The 18,580-nt window shown below is 43.1% G+C and overlaps 2 protein-coding genes across 8 annotated transcripts in view; both read left to right on the top strand.

Annotated features, from left to right (window-relative positions):
- MARCHF8 (membrane associated ring-CH-type finger 8) overlaps positions 1–12,064 on the top strand; it is an 88,358-nt gene extending 76,294 nt beyond the window's left edge. For all 4 annotated transcript variants that reach the window (XM_072931055.1, XM_030275989.4, XM_030275991.4 and 1 more), the window contains 3 exons: positions 633–813; positions 4,496–4,643; positions 7,176–12,064. In XM_072931055.1, coding sequence (XP_072787156.1) covers positions 633–813; positions 4,496–4,643; positions 7,176–7,480 — 634 coding nt within the window. In that variant the 3' untranslated portion in view covers positions 7,481–12,064. The remainder of the gene's footprint in view (positions 1–632; positions 814–4,495; positions 4,644–7,175) is intronic.
- A 1,183-nt stretch (positions 12,065–13,247) lies between these two features.
- ALOX5 (arachidonate 5-lipoxygenase) overlaps positions 13,248–18,580 on the top strand; it is a 42,476-nt gene continuing 37,143 nt past the window's right edge. The window contains exon 1 of one of the 4 annotated variants that reach the window (XM_072931052.1): positions 13,248–17,746. In XM_072931052.1, coding sequence (XP_072787153.1) covers positions 17,597–17,746 — 150 coding nt within the window. In that variant the 5' untranslated portion in view covers positions 13,248–17,596. The remainder of the gene's footprint in view (positions 17,747–18,580) is intronic. The other 3 variants (XM_072931050.1, XM_072931053.1, XM_030275986.4) reach the window with 3 other exon arrangements.

Below are 18,580 nucleotides of genomic sequence, written 5' to 3'. Positions count from 1 at the left end.
AGCAACTCTTACTAAGTCAGATTTGGAGAAGCAAAACCATTTAGAGTAAGTGTGTTTTGGGGTTCAGATTTAGTGCTGTAGTTTTGCATTGTGAATCTGTCTCTTAGGAGTTTGCATTGAAATTAATCACTTGTGTAAAATCCAGGCTGTCTAAATTAGATGTTCATGATCCTGGGGTGGACTGTTTCACCACTGGTATTGGAATTTTGTTTTATCTTCTATTTCAAACTGTAGTACATGAGTAGCTGTACCTCTCTGTGCATATTTTGTCTTGGGAAGTGCTATCTAATCTGTTTAAATGCTATTTGCAGTTAAGTGCTATTGGTCTGGGTGAAACATTGTCATTTCTTGCTCCATTTTTTCTTTCAGGTACTGCATTTCTGTCAGACTATATGTGTGTGCATCATCTGTGTGAAAGCAGCTCTCTAGTTAGCTGTGTCTGTGCTTAATTATTTTGTGCTTGTGCTGCAATTGAATTGTTTAGTTTTAGCTCCTTTGTGGAACACATTCCTTTGATTTATATGTCTCGGGATCCTCAGTGAACATCCATATGTGATCACAGATACTAGATGGCTCTTCCACATCCTTTCTGCTTCCTCTTCTCCTAATGAGCAGCTTTGCTTCTGATTCAGGATATGTCACTGTGAAGGAGATGATGAGAGCCCTTTGATTACCCCCTGTCACTGCACGGGAAGTCTTCATTTTGTGCACCAGGCCTGCCTGCAGCAATGGATCAAGAGCTCGGATACGCGGTGCTGTGAACTGTGCAAGTATGAGTTCATCATGGAGACAAAACTGAAGCCTTTGAGAAAGGTAGGCACAGGACCTGCTTCCCCAAGGACATGCTTTGTTTAACAGAGATCCACTCTGGAACAGGCTGTCCCATGAGCCTGCAGCACCCACCATGTATTTATTAATGGTTTTGTGGCTCCTTAGTAAGTCTGGTCAGTCTTGTATAGGTACAAAAGGACTTGAATTAACACTCACCCTGACAAATTCAACATCACTGGATTTCAGCTCCGATAACAGCTGTAACAGCCCAGCAGCTCTTTGTGTATGTATGTATGTATATATATGTAAATATATATATATGTCCATGCAACAATCTGATATTTTTCTTTCAATTTTAGTGCACAAAACTCTACAGTTACCAATATTTTTTTAATGGCGAGCTTTGTATTACTGTTAGCTGCTTTAGTTTGTGGCTGTAATATCTGTATGGCTTTTAAGTTCTCCTCAAAACATGAGCGTTTCATATTAAATTTACTTTACATCACATTTCTTGGATGTAATTTAGTTAAAATTTGTAGCCTTCCTTTTCTCTTTAAAGGATCAAACTTAGTGAAAATAATACATTATAAGTAGAAGGTGGTTCCCTGTTAAATGGGTTTTCATTTTTACCTTTGCATAGGCTGTGAGTGACTAGAACCTCTGTTTTTGTTTAATAGATAAGTATATTTCATAAATCTAGTGACTTAAAGTATAGGTGCTAAGATCAGTTTTGTGCTTCTATCCTCATTTTTTTTTCCCACATCCTCTGAGCTTTCAATGTCAGTTGTCCTGACATTAGGCTTTTGAGATGGAAATCACTGGTATTCTTAGCACAGACAAGTCTTGCCATATCTGCCAAAGTGGAAGAGTTTGATAATGATAACCTCAGTCTGGAACTAGAATAAATGAGAAACATTAAATTCAGTTATGATGAGCCTAAATCATGTCAGGTCCTAAGTTTGGACTGCAGCTATCTAAAAACTGTTATGAGAACTAGTCCAAATCCTAGAAGTGACTTCTAACAGAAAATAGAGCAGATTTCAAACACTTCTTATTTTTCAGAGAGATGTACTGTCTGCAAAGTGGATAGCTTAGCATGTCCAGTGGATAGGATGTCTTTTGTGTATGACTGTGGTGGATCATTGCCTTCTAGAACTGCAGCTTTTGGCTTGGTAGCCCCTTGGCACAGAGTGTAGCTGTTTCTGAGCTGCAATATTGGTCATCATAAGCGCTTTTGTCTGCACAGACCATACGTTGCACAGCCCAACTATAGGGCAGGAATGGAGTTACCCTAGGGAATCCAAAGAAGAGTTGCTATTGTTGTCAGTTGACTGCTGTTTTTTTTTTCTGTGCTTACTCTGCCTGAAGTGGGTGGTGAACATTTTCTGAATATTTGTGCCCTGTGGGAAAAAAAAAATGTTGTGCACCTTCAGAAATGAGTCACTCAACATCATTAGTTATATCTGAACAGGTCATCTGTGGGAAGCAGACAAGTTGCCAGAAGGTAGGGATAGAACCATAAATAGAAGGAGTTTGCCTCTCAAATATATATAAAGAGTCCTTTTAGATGTTCAGCTGCAGTAAAAAGATAAGATGTCTCTGTATCTTTAACTCAGCCCTTATGTAGCCTTTCAGTCAGGAGAAAACAGCCTGGAATTGGTGAGTATGATCAGGATGGGACAAATAATAGGGCTTCTCCTTGTCTGTAGGGTAGAAATGGAATTAAACTTCCGTGGCATCTTAAGGTTGTAGTGCAGCATTGGGCTGTTCAAACACTCACGTACTAAGGGAAGAGGGTGAGAACAAAATTTGGCTCAAATTAAGATGAGGGCAGACAAGAGAGAGGTGTTTGATTTTAAAATTTCAGTGGAAAAAAGAGACATTAAATCTAAATTTTCTGCTGGGCTTTTTTTTGTTGTTGTTTGTTTTAACAACACTTAAAAAGTCCTGAACTGCTGGTTATTTTAAGTGGGAAATGGCAAATGCTGTGTCATTAGAATAATACAGCAGGGGCCTACAGATTTGAGTTTCCTCAAAGTTTCCTGCTAGTGTGCAATTTGCAGAATATTTTCTGTTTTGCTTTGCAGTCGTCTCTCTTGAAGCAGTGAGGTGGTGCAAGCTGGTTTTGTGACTATGGAGCCAGCAGTTCACAGGAGATATTGTCCAGCAGAGGAGCCCAAGCTGTGGCACAGAAAAGAGAACTGTAAATTAGTCAAAGCACAGGTCCTCCTGGCTCTGCAAAAGCATTTGCAAATAGATTTAACATGGTTGCTTTTTGGCAAAATAATTTGGTTAATTTGTACTTTTTATCAAAAGGCAACACCTTTTTATAGAAACAAAATAATTTTCTATTTAAAATACAACATGAAAAGGGAATGTTTTGTTCAATCTTTTGTTTGAAAAAATACAGCTTTCTAGTACAGCAAGTCTAGCATGTCATTCATGGAAGTACTCAATTCTTTTGCCATGATGAGGTTTGGATGCCCACATAACTGGAAATGTGGCTTGGGCTCGACAAATTGATGTGTCTGTTGGCAGTGCAGAGATGATCACAGAGTCTCTGTCTCATGTTTCAACCATTCTCATTTTTGTGGCAGTGGAAGCAATAATTCAACATAATGGATTATTTCAATCATACCATTAAGGTCATCCTTACACCCTTCCACATCATGCCTCCTTTTTGAAGTCCCCCTTTTCTACAAATTATTCTATGAGACATCAAATGCACCTTTTTATGCATGAGATGTTTGTGTGTCCCAACATGTATTTTGTGGAAGTGTGAGAACAGCCTGTCATAACTCTCTTCCAAGTAGATATGCTGAGGAATATGTGTTCCACATGCAAAAATTTTCATATATACATAGACAAAATTACAGAAAAGAAATTTAAAACACAGCTTCTGGGTATCCCAGGTATGTTTGGCATATTAAAAGCATCTGTAATAGTTGTCTGGTTTCCTTGTATCTTTCTGAAGGTACATTGGCCTGGTTTTGTGGTTTTGTTTGGGCTATATGAGCATTATTGTTAGATGCAGATCTGGGGATTTAATTTGCTGCATCCTCTCACTTAGAAAAGCTGTCACCCCCATTCTACTGTATATTCTTAGGGCATATGTATTTAAGTGCACTTGAAACACTGAAAATAAAGTGTGAGTGTCACTGCTATAAGTGGTGTTAAATACAAGCGAAGATTGAATGAAGCCCCCAGAGGCAGGAGGTGAGAGCTGAACATCCATGGGACTCTGAGAGCCCACCATGAGGTGTTTGTCTTTACACACCCTGGTCACTTGATCCATGTGCCACTTCCACTGTTCTGTCGAACACCTCCCTGAGCAAGGGTACCCCCTCCCAGGGGAGATGCTCAGCTGCAGCTGTGGGTACCTGCTGTCAAGTGGGGAGCAGGGGAAGGAGCAGCACTGCTGGAGCCCTCTGTGCCAGAGCTGTCCCTGTGTGGGTAAGCAGGTGTGCTGACATTGTCCTGAGGCGCTGGGTGGGAGCTGAGTCCCCTCTGGCACCAGGATGGCTCCTGTCACAGCAGGGTGAGCTGCCAGCCATCACACACATGCTGTGACCAAAGCAATGATGCCATCTGACTTTAAAAATCCTTGTTAGGAGAAAACTGGTCTCCTGTCTGGTTTTTGTTCTTATCAACATTCTCTTTTCATACTCTCTAGTAATGGCAATAAACTCCTAATCTCTTGCTCTGGTTCCTGTTTTTTTGCCAGTGGGAGAAGCTGCAGATGACAGCCAGCGAGAGGAGGAAGATCATGTGCTCTGTAACATTCCATATCATTGCCATCACCTGCGTTGTGTGGTCTCTCTATGTCCTGATAGACAGGACTGCTGAAGAGATTAAACAGGGACAAACTACCGGTATGTTATTTGCTTATCTTCACTTGTTCTCTTAGAATAATTATTTATCCTGATGGCAGAGAGGGTATGGAACATAAAGTGTTAAACGTAAACTAGTCAGCTTTACCTTCGTGTTGGGTTGCTTTAAGAGCAGAGTTCTAAAAATATTTTGTTAAATCAGTAAATTAACCAGTGAATTAATCTATGGGTACTTTTTAAATCTATTTCAGGTCAATTTAGTTTGCAGTTATGAAATGCATGGATATGAGAGTTAACCCACTGTAGCCAGACACAAAGTTGCACTGCCTCAGCAAATTCAGGTCTAAATTTGCAGATAACAATATATGCATTTGTTTGCTGCTATGACTACCTTTAAACTTGGCAAAACTGGAACCATTTTTAAAAAGAGAAGAAGTAAGAGGAACCTAAATTCAAATCTTTGAGGTAAATCAACAGGGTTTTCTTTCCACCCAGTCATCTGTGGGCTGGGTTAGTCATCAGTGAGAGCCATGTTAGGCTGGGAAGACTTTTATGAGTGATTGCACTTGAAGCAGAAGAAATTCAAGTTGAATATTAGGATTCGAATTTGCACAACTGAGATGAGATGCTTGCAATCTTATCAAGGGCTGCCATCCCAGTGCACAGGTACCTTAACTTCTTGAATAGAATGTTTTCTTCAGTATGTTAGCAGTAAACGTACCAAGATGAAATGTGTTTACTCAGGTATGCTGGGCTGCAGATTTGCAGCTGTCACCAAACTGTTCCTCAGGCAGCTGAGCCTGAAGGTGGGGATAGAATGGATGGAAGCTGTTAGAAGGCAAGCTGTCCTTGCTTACAGAGCACTGTATGCCAATTAGACATGAAGGTGGAAAATGTTTTGCTGGTGATTGAACAGTGTCCTTCGGGGAGATAGTTGAGCATTGCTAAACCTGTAAATCCACAGAGCTGTTAAAGTCTCTTCAGAGCAGAATCACTTGAAATTCAAAAGTTATCCTCTCACTTCTCATTTAGGCTATAGTTGCATTGTTCATGACTTCAGTCAGGAAGCTGCTTTCAATGAAATCTCTTAGTTTCTGTTCCATCCAACCCCATTTCTTCCATGAACAGTGAACATTATTGGCCTTCCAAAAGTGTAAGGTTTCCATATGATAATGAAAAGGATATGTTTTCAAAGCTTTATCATCTCCAGGTTATTTATCCTGTAAATATATTAGGTGAACATAACTAGGAAGGAATTATGTGTTTGGTACATATTATAATGTTTTCTTTTCTCCTTTCATTTGGATTCTAAATCCAAGGAGTGTTGTAATGAGCTGGGGGATGCAAGAAGTATGTGTGGATATATATTCATGTCCACACAGCAGCAAGCATGTGCTGTCACTGCCTACAGACAGCATCAGACAGCTCACCTTTGAATTTGAGGGTCAGATATGAATCATAGGTGGGATTTCATCAGTAGCTGCAATGCCCTTTGTATTTTGGGACTAAAATATTCTAATTCCTCCCACACTGCTGTGCATTTCCAAAACACCACCAGCCCTGTATCTTACTTAAAACTTTGAAGAGTTGGAAAGATACAATTTTATTCTCTGAAAAACCTGATAATGGTTGATTCAGCATAGTTTCATATCCATCTTGTGATGCCACTTATTTTAAAGAGGCTGGATGAATATAGGACCTATGTACGCAGAATATGTATAAAATGAATAGTTTTTCATTTACAGGTGGTTGATAGAAATGTAACAAGATCCACTTTCTAAATGTTCAAGCCAGACAAATTTAGGCAAAAAGTGATGCTGATAGTTTTTAAGGACAGAGGGTAAACTTGGAATGCTTTGGCATCTCCAGCACTTGCAGTTTTGTATCAGAGGAGATGCTCTAGTTCAGATACAAGTTCTTGAGTGTGATGCAGATAAAATTTTCCTCGTCTGCATAACAAACATGTCAAGCTATATGGTAACAATCATTCCTTTATGTCTTCACATGCTGTGTGATCACAGAGTTGGAACAGACTTGTTGGGTCACCGAGTTGAGTCTCTGCTATGAAGGGGAAACCATGCCATAGAATCCCTTTGATAATTCAATCCAGTCTTTGTTTAAAAACAGGTGTAAAAGACCTAAGCATATTACTGGTGGTTGCCTTGACTCCGTCATTGTACTGCCTCAAGGCTCAGACACATAAAATCAGTTGTTTTGGTTTTTTTCTCTGGTGAGGAAGAATGTGATATGTGAAGCAGAAGTCTGTGTGTCTAACTTGAAGAGGACAAAAAAAAAGCCAGACAGGAAAAATTGCAAAATAAGAATAGCTAGCATGACCCAAACTCTGTGACAGTTTCCTTACAGTGCATTTTTGAAAGATCCAGTTTAGTCCAGCTTAGGAAAGTTTGGCTGTAGTAAATTAGGCTACTTAGATAAAGTTTGGAAACCCAAGAAGACCTCTATATAAAAATACCCTCCCTCCTGGAGAGATGGTAGGATAATTTCCAGGGCCTGCTGTTTGACTGACAGTTTCTGAGATGAATTTAATTCTTCTTTTTATTTTTTTACTTCCAGGTATTCTAGAGTGGCCATTTTGGACTAAGCTGGTAGTTGTGGCTATTGGTTTCACTGGAGGACTTCTGTTCATGTATGTACAATGCAAGGTGTACGTACAGCTGTGGAAGAGACTTAAAGCTTATAACCGAGTAATATATGTACAAAACTGTCCAGAAACTAGCAAAAAGAATATTTTTGAAAAACCTGCACTAATGGAGCCAAACTTCGAAAGTAAAGAAATGTTTGGGGTTCACCATTCAGACACAAACTCTTCACATTACACAGAGCCAGAAGACTGTGCTGCAGAAATCGTTCATGTCTGATTTCTGGGTGGAAGGAGTATTTCCATATGTCCTTGAAGATTTGAATATCATTGTTTACTGCAAACTGCTCTACCTTTTTAACATCAGCAAACAGCTGAGGGCTGGCGGATGAATTTTTTATGGTCTTTTTTTTTGTTTTGGGTTTTTGGTTTTTTTTTTTTTTTTTAATCCCTTAGGCATATCTGTCAATGTCATCATGGTTGCATACCTCTCAACATTTTGTGTCTCCTACTGGCTGATCAAAGAGCCACAGGATGAGACATTCACAGGGTAGAATGAGCCTTGGGTTTGGTATCAAGGAAGCCGCTAGCAAGCTGTCATCAGCTTCATGGAGTCTGTAACTTTAAAACATGACTCTTAAGTGATTCTGGAGGATGTGGAGTGTGGGGTTGGTTGGTTGGTCTGTTCTGTATGTGTGATGAAGGAGGTTGTCCCAGACAGTGAGAGAAATGTGAGAGTCTTATCTACCACTAACACTGCCACTAACATTGTGTCTCAAGCAGCAGGTGTAAAATTTTGCTTTACATATTGCAATGAGACTTACAAAGCATATAGCACTTTTTAAAATCTTTATTTTGTGATATGTATGTCAATGAGAATGAAACTTGAAAGAATGTGTCATTTTTGAAACATTTCTTCATTCTTTACCCCATCTATTCTTCTGAAACATAAACCTATTGCCTTATAAAAAAAAAAAATTAAAATTTCAGCCTGTGATTTCCCACACATGCCCACATTATCTTACTAAATGTAACACTAAAAAATTCTGCCTCTTTGGGTTTCCTTTGAGGAGCAATTTTCTTCAAGGGATATTGCACTTGTGACTTGTGTATTAGGAGTAGTGGATGTGTACTATGTTTATTTCCAGTGATTTCAGTGCTCTGCTTTGGGGATTGGTTTTGATTTTTTTTTTCCCAACAGGTCAAACCATCAACATACCTGCACATATATACCTGATATAGCTTTCATTCCAAACCATTGGCAAAGGGTTTGTTGCTATATTGATAAAAATGTGAGCTGTTACAGAAAAGAGGAAACTTGGTCGATACAGCTGAAACTGGTTTTCTTTCTTTAGTGGTATGTCTTGTGTGAGTTACCCAAGAATTTGATGTTGTCAGAGGAAATGCTGACATACAAGTCTGGGAAGTAAATATCACATTAAGTGGATACATTTAAAAATACTTGCTTGATGTGATTCACTGTGTGGTCAGAGAATAGTTTATATCTGTGCTTTTGAATTTGGGACTGGCTTTTTAATCAGTCAGCTTTCATGCAAAGAGAGGGACAGCTTTAAAATCTGTTAGCAAGACTTTAGACAGTTTCCCAAAGCCAGGGGTCTCTGCAGTTGATTTGTTTATCCAGTCTGTTTCACTGCACCACTGTCCAGCTTTAAGCCCTCATTTAACCAAAGTCTCAGTATGACTAGAGCAGAAACGAAGCCCCATGAAAAGTCAGCACATGAGGCCTCTGCATTTGAAAGCTGACTTGCCCTACCTGAGCCCTGTCTAAGTCTCTGTCAAGTCAATGATGACAATATGGCTGGTTTTAGTAGGAGTTGCCTGGACTTCTCAGGTAAAAGTTTCTGTTTACTTGTTGAGATAGTGAACTAAATTCTTAGTTCTAGTTCAAGTTTCACTTAGTATTTTTGAAGTACAACTTTGGGTACATTCTTTTAATAGTAAAAGCAGCTGCTTTAAGACTTCTTAAAATACAACAGTAAGAAATCAGGGATTTTTTTCCTTAAAATGTAATATTAATTTATTTCTAAATCAATATTTTAATAGAAGGCAGAGAAGGGACTCTGGTAAGAGAACACTCATCCCAGTGGTTTCTGGAAGCTGTTACAGGAAAAGCACATGTGCCTCTGTCACTTCATGCTTGAAGCTTACTGTCTGTGATCTTCATGAACAATGTGGTACCTTGTTCTTGAGATGTGTTAAAACATCCAGACCTCTGGGCAGTCCTGGTAAAGCTGCACTGGCATGGATTTGTGTACTGTACTAGCTGTCAGGATGTCCCATGCTTAAGTGATACAGGCAGACAAACCCTGCATACTCTGCTAGTATTGGGGCAGTCTTTGTGACCATACACATGCAGAGTTTGTTGCCTGTGCCTGCCATATTTAAAGTGCAATTACTCAAGACCTTTCCTGAACTCTGCTGTGGGTGATCTTCTTCTATTATGAGAACCCAGATAATACACTGTCTCGTTTTGTTTTCTGTTTTGTTCTGTGAAAGATTCACTAGATAAACTCAGGTGGGTTAAGTTTGAGGTCTTGCACACCTTCATGATGTTCTTCAGAAAAGCCCAGGTGCACAAGGCCTGCCCATCTGTGAGAGGCTCAGTTACAGCTGCGAGGTGCACAGGATCAGCGCCGAGCGATGCTGTGCGCTGCTCATCCCGTCTGGGCTGCTGGGTGAATGAAGATGGACAGGTCCTGCTGTGAAACCTGCTGTGAAACCTGGCTGTTCTCCAGCTCACCTGAGCGGCTCTGGTGTGTGAGCAATGTTCTGACATTGCCCAAACTTGCTGCTTCTGCTTCAGTCACTGTTGTACATGATTCTAGGTGAAACATTGCAAAATCTCATTTGGTGTTTTGGGAGCTGCACGTGGAATGTGCCAGGTGTTGTTCGGTGTATTCAGGGTACTGAAGGTCTTTGCTGTGCCCCTGAGTATCTTGTAAAGAAAAATCATCTCCAGCAAAATCACTTGGGGAAAAATACTTGTGAATGAAAATGTTTTAGCCTATGTTGCTGCTAACAATTCCCTCTCCCAGCAGTTCTTTTCTGAATGAAAATTAAGGCCTATTATTTAAATTATTTATACTGCTTAGGAATGCTCATACCACGAAAGACTGCAGAAGAGATCCATCTGTCAGGGGGTTTCATTTATGCTGGTGACACTTCTCAAGCTGATTCTTGCTTGGTGTTAATGGTGAGCTTCTGGAGATGCAGTTCGCTGCTTCTGCATGGTGCCATCAAATGTTTGAGAAGGTTGAATGGTGCTTTTTTTCTTCTTTCTCCTCAAGAAGATACTGTTGACTTTTTTCAGCTTCCAGCTGTGAGGCACTGATGCCAGCTCAGGTGAGCTCTGTCCTTTCTGTTCAGATGTCAGTAAGGGGAACAATCACCCCCTGTTAGATCAGGCTTTCCAGCACTTCCTTTTGGCAGCTTTTGAAATGCCTGAAATAGAAGTCTGGTCCATGTACCTTGGCCAAAGTTAGCTTGGGTTACCCTGGGACTTTCCTGAGACCAGAATGTAAGTAGGAGGGAGCATAGGCTTAATGCCATCTACTACAATCCCTTCCCTGGGTTGCCAGAGCCTTTGCTGATATGTCCAATGCCCCATATAATTGACCCCATTCTATTGATAGCACTCCTGTGGAAAAAGACACCATCTGAGCCAAGGAAATTCCCCTACTGTGTCACATTGGATGAATCTGCCAGGTCATGAATGTGCATTATGTTAGAAATACAGGTGTGTGCTGCAGAAGGTTGATTCTGTGTAAGAGCTGATGAGATATTAAATTCCTGTGGATTCTCAGGACTTTTTTCAACTGTAAGCCTGTATTTTGTGAGTGAGAGTGGTGTTTAAAATGTGCTCTGAAGAGATGGCCAGACCCTGGGACAGCTCCCTCTGGTTGAGGGTCATTGACATTGGCTTTGCTTCAGCAAGGAGGCATTCATTGAAGACTGAATGAGCCTCTGAGGGCTTAGAGAAGTACTGGGCCTCTGTGCTGTGCCTGGGAGTTGCTGGGAGGCAGTCATAACTCTGTTCAAGCCAGCCCTCTGTACTGACCAGAGCACGAGGCCCACTTGGTGCTGTGAGGAAGGGGCTGCTTGGCCTGCCACTCACGGGAAACCTTGGAAGTGATGCATGGATGTCGCCATGCACAGGAGCTTCTGCCCTGTGTGGCTGAGTATGTATCTATTGCAAAGTAGGAACCAGGTCCAAATTTCTCCTAAAGCTGATGTTTGTTAAGATACAGATTTCTGGTGTGGTCTGCTCTGGAGACTGGCCAGCAATGAAAGGGAGGAGGTCAGTGACCCTGGATTAGGTTCCTCTCAGATATGGGACAAAAAGGGTAAATACAAAAGCAAGGATATTGCTGGCTGGATTTCCTTAGTGTTGTATTAGATACACAAAGAAAATTTTTAAGTGGGACCTTTTATTTTGTGATTATTTTTTAGTTTTGAGATATTGCAGTGTCTGTATATTCCAATGAAGTACTGAAAGCACTTGTCTTTGTATAGAAGATAACTGTTTAAAAATTGCAGCTAATCTTGTATTTAGGTAAAACATTTGTAGATAGGTAATTGTATAATGTTGAAGAACTTTACACTGGCATGTGTTGTATAACGTTTATACAAGACACTTCATACTTCTGCAGAATTTTTTAGTTATTAAATTTCTAGTAACTTAATGTATAGTTTTGTATCCTTTCATGTATGTTCGTTTTCTCAGTATTACCACTTGCAGAATTATTTTTAGTTTCTTAAACTGTAATTGGTTATTTGTGTGTGATACACAGGGTTATTGACTGCAGCAATAAAGTGTTTCTATAAAAAAACAGAAAAACCCAAACCCCTATAGTATCCATTTTGTTTGAAAAAGCATGGAGAGAAAAACTGAGTAAGATGATGATCCATACACAGAACTTGATGGCTCTTCAGTGTAGCAGGCCAGTGCAGAGTAGCATCCCGACAATTTGATGATAAAATTATCTGTAATGAAAAAGACATTGTAACCATCAGACTAACTGGACAACTCCTTCGGTGCAGGTGCTTTGGCTTCAAATACAGGAATCATGGGGAGAGGTTTTTGGCTTCTGCCATGCAGGAGGTGGGAAGAGAAGATTCCCATAGGCCTTAAAATCTGACCTGGAATCAACACTGCATGGGGCAGCAAATGCTTCATATCTGAAGTCAGCATTTTCACATGCGTCTGTGTAGAGGTGCAGAGTAGAAGATGCTCATTGCTATGATTTTCGTCTAGGAAGAATATTAATTTTGTGTACAGAAAACATTTTCACTAGAAAACATTTGTAGCACCAGTAGGTCAAGGAAACTGCACAGCTGTGAGAGAGCTTGTTAGAAGGGCATACACACCAAAGGGCAAAGACCTGGAGAGTTGTATCTGTAACAGACACAAGGGGGCTCAAAGAAAAGCTTTTCATTTCTGTTTAAGTAGTAATTAGTTTTTCATTTTCTTTTAGGTAAGGAAGGGAAGGAATCTTAAATCCGCAACCCTCAAGAGTTGTCTTCCATGGAAAACAAAAGTCTCTGTCCTGCATTCCCTTTGTAAAGAAAGGGAATGTAATAAATTAAAAAGGGGCTGTAGTAAATTAAGCTACTTACATAAAGTTTGGAAATCCAACAAAACCTCTATACAAAAATACCCTCCTGGAGAGGTGGTAGGATAATTTCCAGGGCCTGCTGTTTGACTGGCAGTGTCTGAGATGAAAAGCTGATAAATGGTTTAAGGAACAGAGCCCACAAAGCCATCTGGCTGCCAGTTAAAAAGTATTCCTTGTCTTGGGCTCAGGCATCTCGAGTTAATTATAAATTAACTTACTTCCTCTTGTAAACCATATTTTCATCTGAAAGAGTATTACTGTCACTGTGTGAAGTGTGTCCATCTCTGAGGCAGAGAGCAGCATTGGCTCAGCAGCATATGGCACAGCTGTGACTGCAGGAACAGGATTTTTCATCTGGTCCCCGGGAACTGGAGCTGGCTGGTGAGTAGTTCCTGGCTGGCAGGACCAGCGTGACTTGTCTCTTGGAGCAGGGCAGAAGGAGGTAGTTGGGAAGCAGAAGGGAAGCATTTTGCAAAGTCCATGAGTGCCCCCTCAAGCAATGGCTTGGGGAGGGAAAACCTGAAAGCACATTGCTTTCTCTCTGCCTCCCTCTTCTCCTTAAGTGTAGCTGCACAGCTACATCTGCAGAGGAAGGAGAGGATCTACACATTTAGGGGGAAGTGATGAGGTCAGGCACTTCCAGATCCCATGGTCCTCAGGGCTGAGGGAGGTGTCCTAACATGTGTTAACTGGAATGAAGGATCCAAGGAACACCAGTCCATAAAGAGGGTAGGAAGTTCTTGGGGGTAGAGAGACTGTCAGCCTCTTGCAACCTGGATGGTCCCTTGCAGAAAAGGTATAAAGATACTGTATTAAGTGTTGATATAGCAGCCCTGTTGGGGGTTGTGAGGGTCGACTGGTACCAAAATTGCCGCTGTCTGGATGGCAGAGCAAGGACACTGTGCTGAGCCTTGCAACTCCAGAGTTCCTTTCTGGGCACTGAGGTGGGACAGAGGCAGTTCTACAAACAAGGAGGGTTTTCTCTCCCCATTCTAGTGGAGTAATATGCAATTAGCATCCATATGTTCTCAGCTATTAAGCTCATGCCCTTTAGATTATTTATGTAGCTTGGAAATTTCTGTAGGCTCTGCTGCTCCTCTCTGTCATTAGTTAATTGCTGCATTGTATCATTCCTCCCTACTCCCAGTCCTTATTAACATATTTCAGGAGGGCCATCTGCCCACCCCAACTGCCTGTAACCTCAGGGGGGCTGTAAGACACGCGGCGTCTTCCCAGAACAACCTTGTTTTTCACTGGCACTGCGTGAAGGTAAAGAGGGACAGCAGCTGACTTGTGCTGTGAGTTTCCATGTAGTAAATCTGAGGGATGTTCAGGGGAAGGGGAGCTGTCAGTAAGGAGCAGCAAAATCTCTGGCAGAGTAGACATGCCCTTGCAGGCAGTTGTCCTGCCTGCATGTGGCTGCGCAGATCCTGCTGCCTTAGTGAAACCCTCCCCAGGAGAGGAGCGAGGTGTTTGTGCACAGGTGGTGCAGGGAACAATTCCTGCTTCCCCGGGAAAGGGTTGAGGGAGTGTAAGCCCGAGCTGGTGGTGGCAGTATAGTGTGGGTCTCCTTATGAGTGAGGTAATGTACTCTCTGGATAAAATGGTTGGGTTTGGTTTTTGTGTATCCTGCATTTTGTCTGACAGGATTTTGACAAAGTGTTTGAAATGGTGCCAAAAGTAAAAATTATCAATAACCTTTTGAATGTGGACCTCATGTTAAAAATGAGAAGTGCTAAAAGAGCAGACATAAAAAGAGACATAGTTGTGAAGAGGCTGGTGAGGCACGACAAATGCTTTCCTGTACAGGACCCAGCTTATCTAGTATTTTTAAATGACTTTGTAAGAGGAGTTGTAACACTATAGGGAGAGTCCCAGTCAATCTTTGTGCAGAAGAGCCCCAAACCATGTGAAAACAGAACTCATTACTCAGGAGAATTGAATTGTGTTCAAATGCTGCATCAGAGCTGAAATGCAAAGAAACATGGAAACCTGCTGATCAAGATTTGAACACCACTTTGTTCCATATTTGCAGTGAAAATGAAGGTGTCTAGAGAGAGGCCTTAGGTATGACAAATCTGTTTCTGAAGCACTTGATATATTAGAAGGGTTTCTGATGTCTTTCAATGAAGGCTGTGAACCTAAATTTAGTAACTTTAGGACTAGCAGGTCTTGTGCAAAAATGAAACGGAACTGTGAGTTCTTAGAAATCTTATGTAAAGGGAAGGGGAAAGCAAGGAAGATCTTACTCGGTTTATGGTGTGCTTCTATGTGGTAACATTGTCCATAGAAGTGATCAGAGAGCAGTAGCGAGGATCCCTTGCTGCTTAAATCTCAGGAGGATGAGTCAGATCTCTGGGCTGGGATTCTGCAACTGCCTCGGGTGGGTCATGCAGCAGTTGGCCATTTTGCACTTCTGTATGTTGTTTAAACAGTAGCAGCAGACTAGAAATTAATACTGAGTACTTTTGAATCTTTTCTATGTCTATATATAAAAGCATGTCCTGAATGTGGGACAGCTTTGAAATCTAAGTCACAATATAGAAAATGCTTGAGTTACTACTTGACCTGAAGGGACATAGGGGACCTTCCCTGACTCTTCTGGGTGGGCATAGCCCGGTATCTTCATGTCTCTGCAAAAGAAAAACAGGATCCTTTCAAGCGCAGCTCAGGCTGTCCCTGTTGGCCCCATTGGTGTGTAACGACAACATGTAAGTACCTTAAAACATAAGACATGCTACAGCCTATCTTGGGAAGCTGAGGCAGAGAATCCATAAGCATACCTTATGATGTTGCTCAGCGGACCAAGGGACACAAGGCACTTTGCAACTGGACTTGCCAGAACAGAAAAAGGCAGAGCCAGCAACAACTTCCAACTTTACTTGGCTTTAATTGCTCACTTCCTCTGTATTTGAAGGTTGCTGCCTCACCTGCAGGCAGAGTGCCTCATACTGAAAGTGCTACCAAAGTATGATTTGATTAGTCACTATCATAATTAATTAATCCTAATTAATCCAGTACAGAACCTCAGCTCTAACTGTACCACAACTAAAGCACTCCTGAGGTGGTTTTAATTATCTTGTTACACATATCTATCACTAAAGATTCACAATAGCCAGCTAGGCCAAGTGCCTGACCACAAAGAAACGAGGAGCTGGGTTTGATCACAGAGCAATGATGAAAGGACATTGAGATGTGCAAAAGCACAGCCCGGCTCCTCTCACACAGTGTCATGCAGCTGCTGCTGCAGCAGCACAGAGGAAGATTATCAGTGAGATAACAGGGTTGGCAGCATGTAGTATTTGCTTGATGAAATACTCAAGAACAGTAATAGTGCTCTTGGTGTCAAAGTGCCAAGTGTGCAGTGTCACTGCTATGCCTTTATTTCTCTGGGCAAGTTGGAGTGTGGAGGAAGCACAGATAGCTCTTCTGTCAGCATCTGAATGGTAGCAGGTGCTTGGTGTACTCAGGGTGGAGAGTATGAAATGGGATGTTTACAGGGTTTTCTGCAAATGGGGAACTGGTTGTTATATACAGTTCTGATCTGCAGACATGCTGGCATTTGGTGCTACACACAGTAATACAAAGACAGCAGGGTGGTTTAAAAGCTCAGAGGAATATGGGGAATAAAGCATGGACACATACAGGGGTCTAGCCCTGAGGAAAGTGTGAGCTGTACACAGATTTGCACATTTGGTGTATAGAATGAGGGTGCAGTATGATGTGAGTCACCATTCCTGGGACTATTCCAAAAACGTGGTTATAGCACTTAAGGACATGGATTAATGATGTATTTGGGTGGACTTGATGATCTTAAAGGTCTTTTCGAAGCTTAAAAATTCTATGGTGCTACAATAGAGTGAATTATTTTGGATGGTGAAGAGTGGGATATTTACAGCGCATAGTGTGTTGTGTCAGTGTAGTGTGAGTGTAATGAGCACCCAGAAGAGTAGGTGTGCCTGCACACTGGGCTGGTGTGGAGGTGCAGAGCAGTCTAAGATGAAATCCTGTAAATGTAGAGGCACACGAGGCTGTGCCGACATGAGCTGTGCCTGGCAGAGTCAGTACTGTGTGGAGCACTGTGCTGCAGAGCCGAGAGCTCTGGGTGCTGTGTAGAGCTGTGAAACTGTGGAAGGTTATCAAGAGGAAAGTAGAGTGTGGAGGGCTGTGTAAATCGTGCTGGTGTGGAGCTGGTGCACAGCGGGAGGGCAGGTGCATGGAGAGGGCTGAGCGTGGGGTGAGGGACAGGGCTGGAGCTCCGGGTGAGGGGCTGCTGTGCCAGGACAGGGCTGGAGCTCCGGGTGAGGGGCTGCTGTGCCAGGACAGGGCTGGAACTGCGGGTGAGGGGCTGCTGTGCCAGGACAGGGCTGGAGCTCCGGGTGAGGTGCTGCTGTGCCAGGACAGGGCTGGAGCTCCGGGTGAGGGGCTGCTGTGCCAGGACAGGGCTCGGGCAGGGCTGGAACTGCGGGTGAGGGGCTGCTGTGCCAGGACAGGGCTCGGGCAGGGCTGGAGCTCCGGGTGAGGGGCTGCTGTACCAGGACAGGGCTCGGGCAGGGTGCGGGCAGCCGAGCGGGGCAGAGGCGGGATGGGGTAGGTGTGCCGGGCCGGGGAAGGGGCGGGGAAGGGGCTCGGCGCTGCCCCGTGCCGTGGCGGAGGAGGCGGCGGCGCTGGGCAGGGTCCGGGCGAAGGCAGGAGCGCGGCTCAGCGGCTCCGGTGGGGCCGAGCCGAGCCGAGCCGAGCCGAGCCGCGCCGCGGGGACCATGCCGTCCTACACCGTCACGGTGGCCACGGGCAGCCAGTGGTTCGCGGGCACCGACGACTACGTGTACCTGACCCTGCAGGGCACGGACGGCTGCAGCGAGAGGCACCTCCTGGACAAGCCCTTCTACAACGACTTCGAGCGCGGCGCGGTGAGTCCCGCGGGCGCTGCCGGCGCGCCCCGCGCACCCTGCGGCGGCACCGGCACCGGCACCGGCACCGGCGCCTGTCCGCCGCCCCCGGGGCTGGGCTGGGCTGCGCCTGCTTTAGGCTCATGTCTCCGGGTGCCGGTGCTCCGCAGCGGGACGCCGAGACTGAGACCCGCTGCCCTCCCCGGCTGCCCATCATCCGCATCCCTGCCCCAGGATTAGCCCTGGCTGCGGTCAGTCACGCCTTGGGAAAGATGGGGCTCTTTGGTTCTGACTGACAATGGGCTTTCAGATGTCCTCACACTTTCTTTACAAATACTAGGAAAAAAAAATAGTATGTTTCTTGTTGATAGGTGATAGTTTAAGGTCAATATTTTACTAATAGTCAGAGTTCTGTTATCTCCAAAGAATTAAACAGAGAGGTAAGATCATCTAGTGGGAATTACAATGCCTGCCAAGAGAAATGTGTAGGGCAACGTCAATGAAAGATGAAAAAAGGCATGAATGTGTGAGAATGAAGTTGTGGCTGGGCTATCAGCTGTGCTCTTCTTCTTAGCCCAGATGTCTGCTATTAGCTGCGCCCTGTCCTCTCTGTGGTCCCGTCACAGTGTTTCAACTATCCAAATGGAATTGCTTGTACTCTGAGCATTGGTTTAGAATGACATTTATTTATTTGCTTATTGTTCACTCTGGAAATAATAGACTTAAACCCCCCCCCCCCCTTTCCAAAATGTGTATTTTACCTGGAAACAAAATTCACAGTTTCTAGAAGGTCTGATGAGATAGAAACAACTTTGAAAGTTTTAAAAAGCTATTCAGAAGTTTGGAAGTTAGACC

This window comes from Taeniopygia guttata, chromosome 6, assembly GCF_048771995.1.
Source record: "Taeniopygia guttata chromosome 6, bTaeGut7.mat, whole genome shotgun sequence".
NCBI classification, from domain to species: domain Eukaryota; kingdom Metazoa; phylum Chordata; class Aves; order Passeriformes; family Estrildidae; genus Taeniopygia; species Taeniopygia guttata.
The sequence above is the reverse complement of the archived record's forward strand: the minus strand, read 5'-3'. Positions and strand labels throughout refer to the sequence as shown.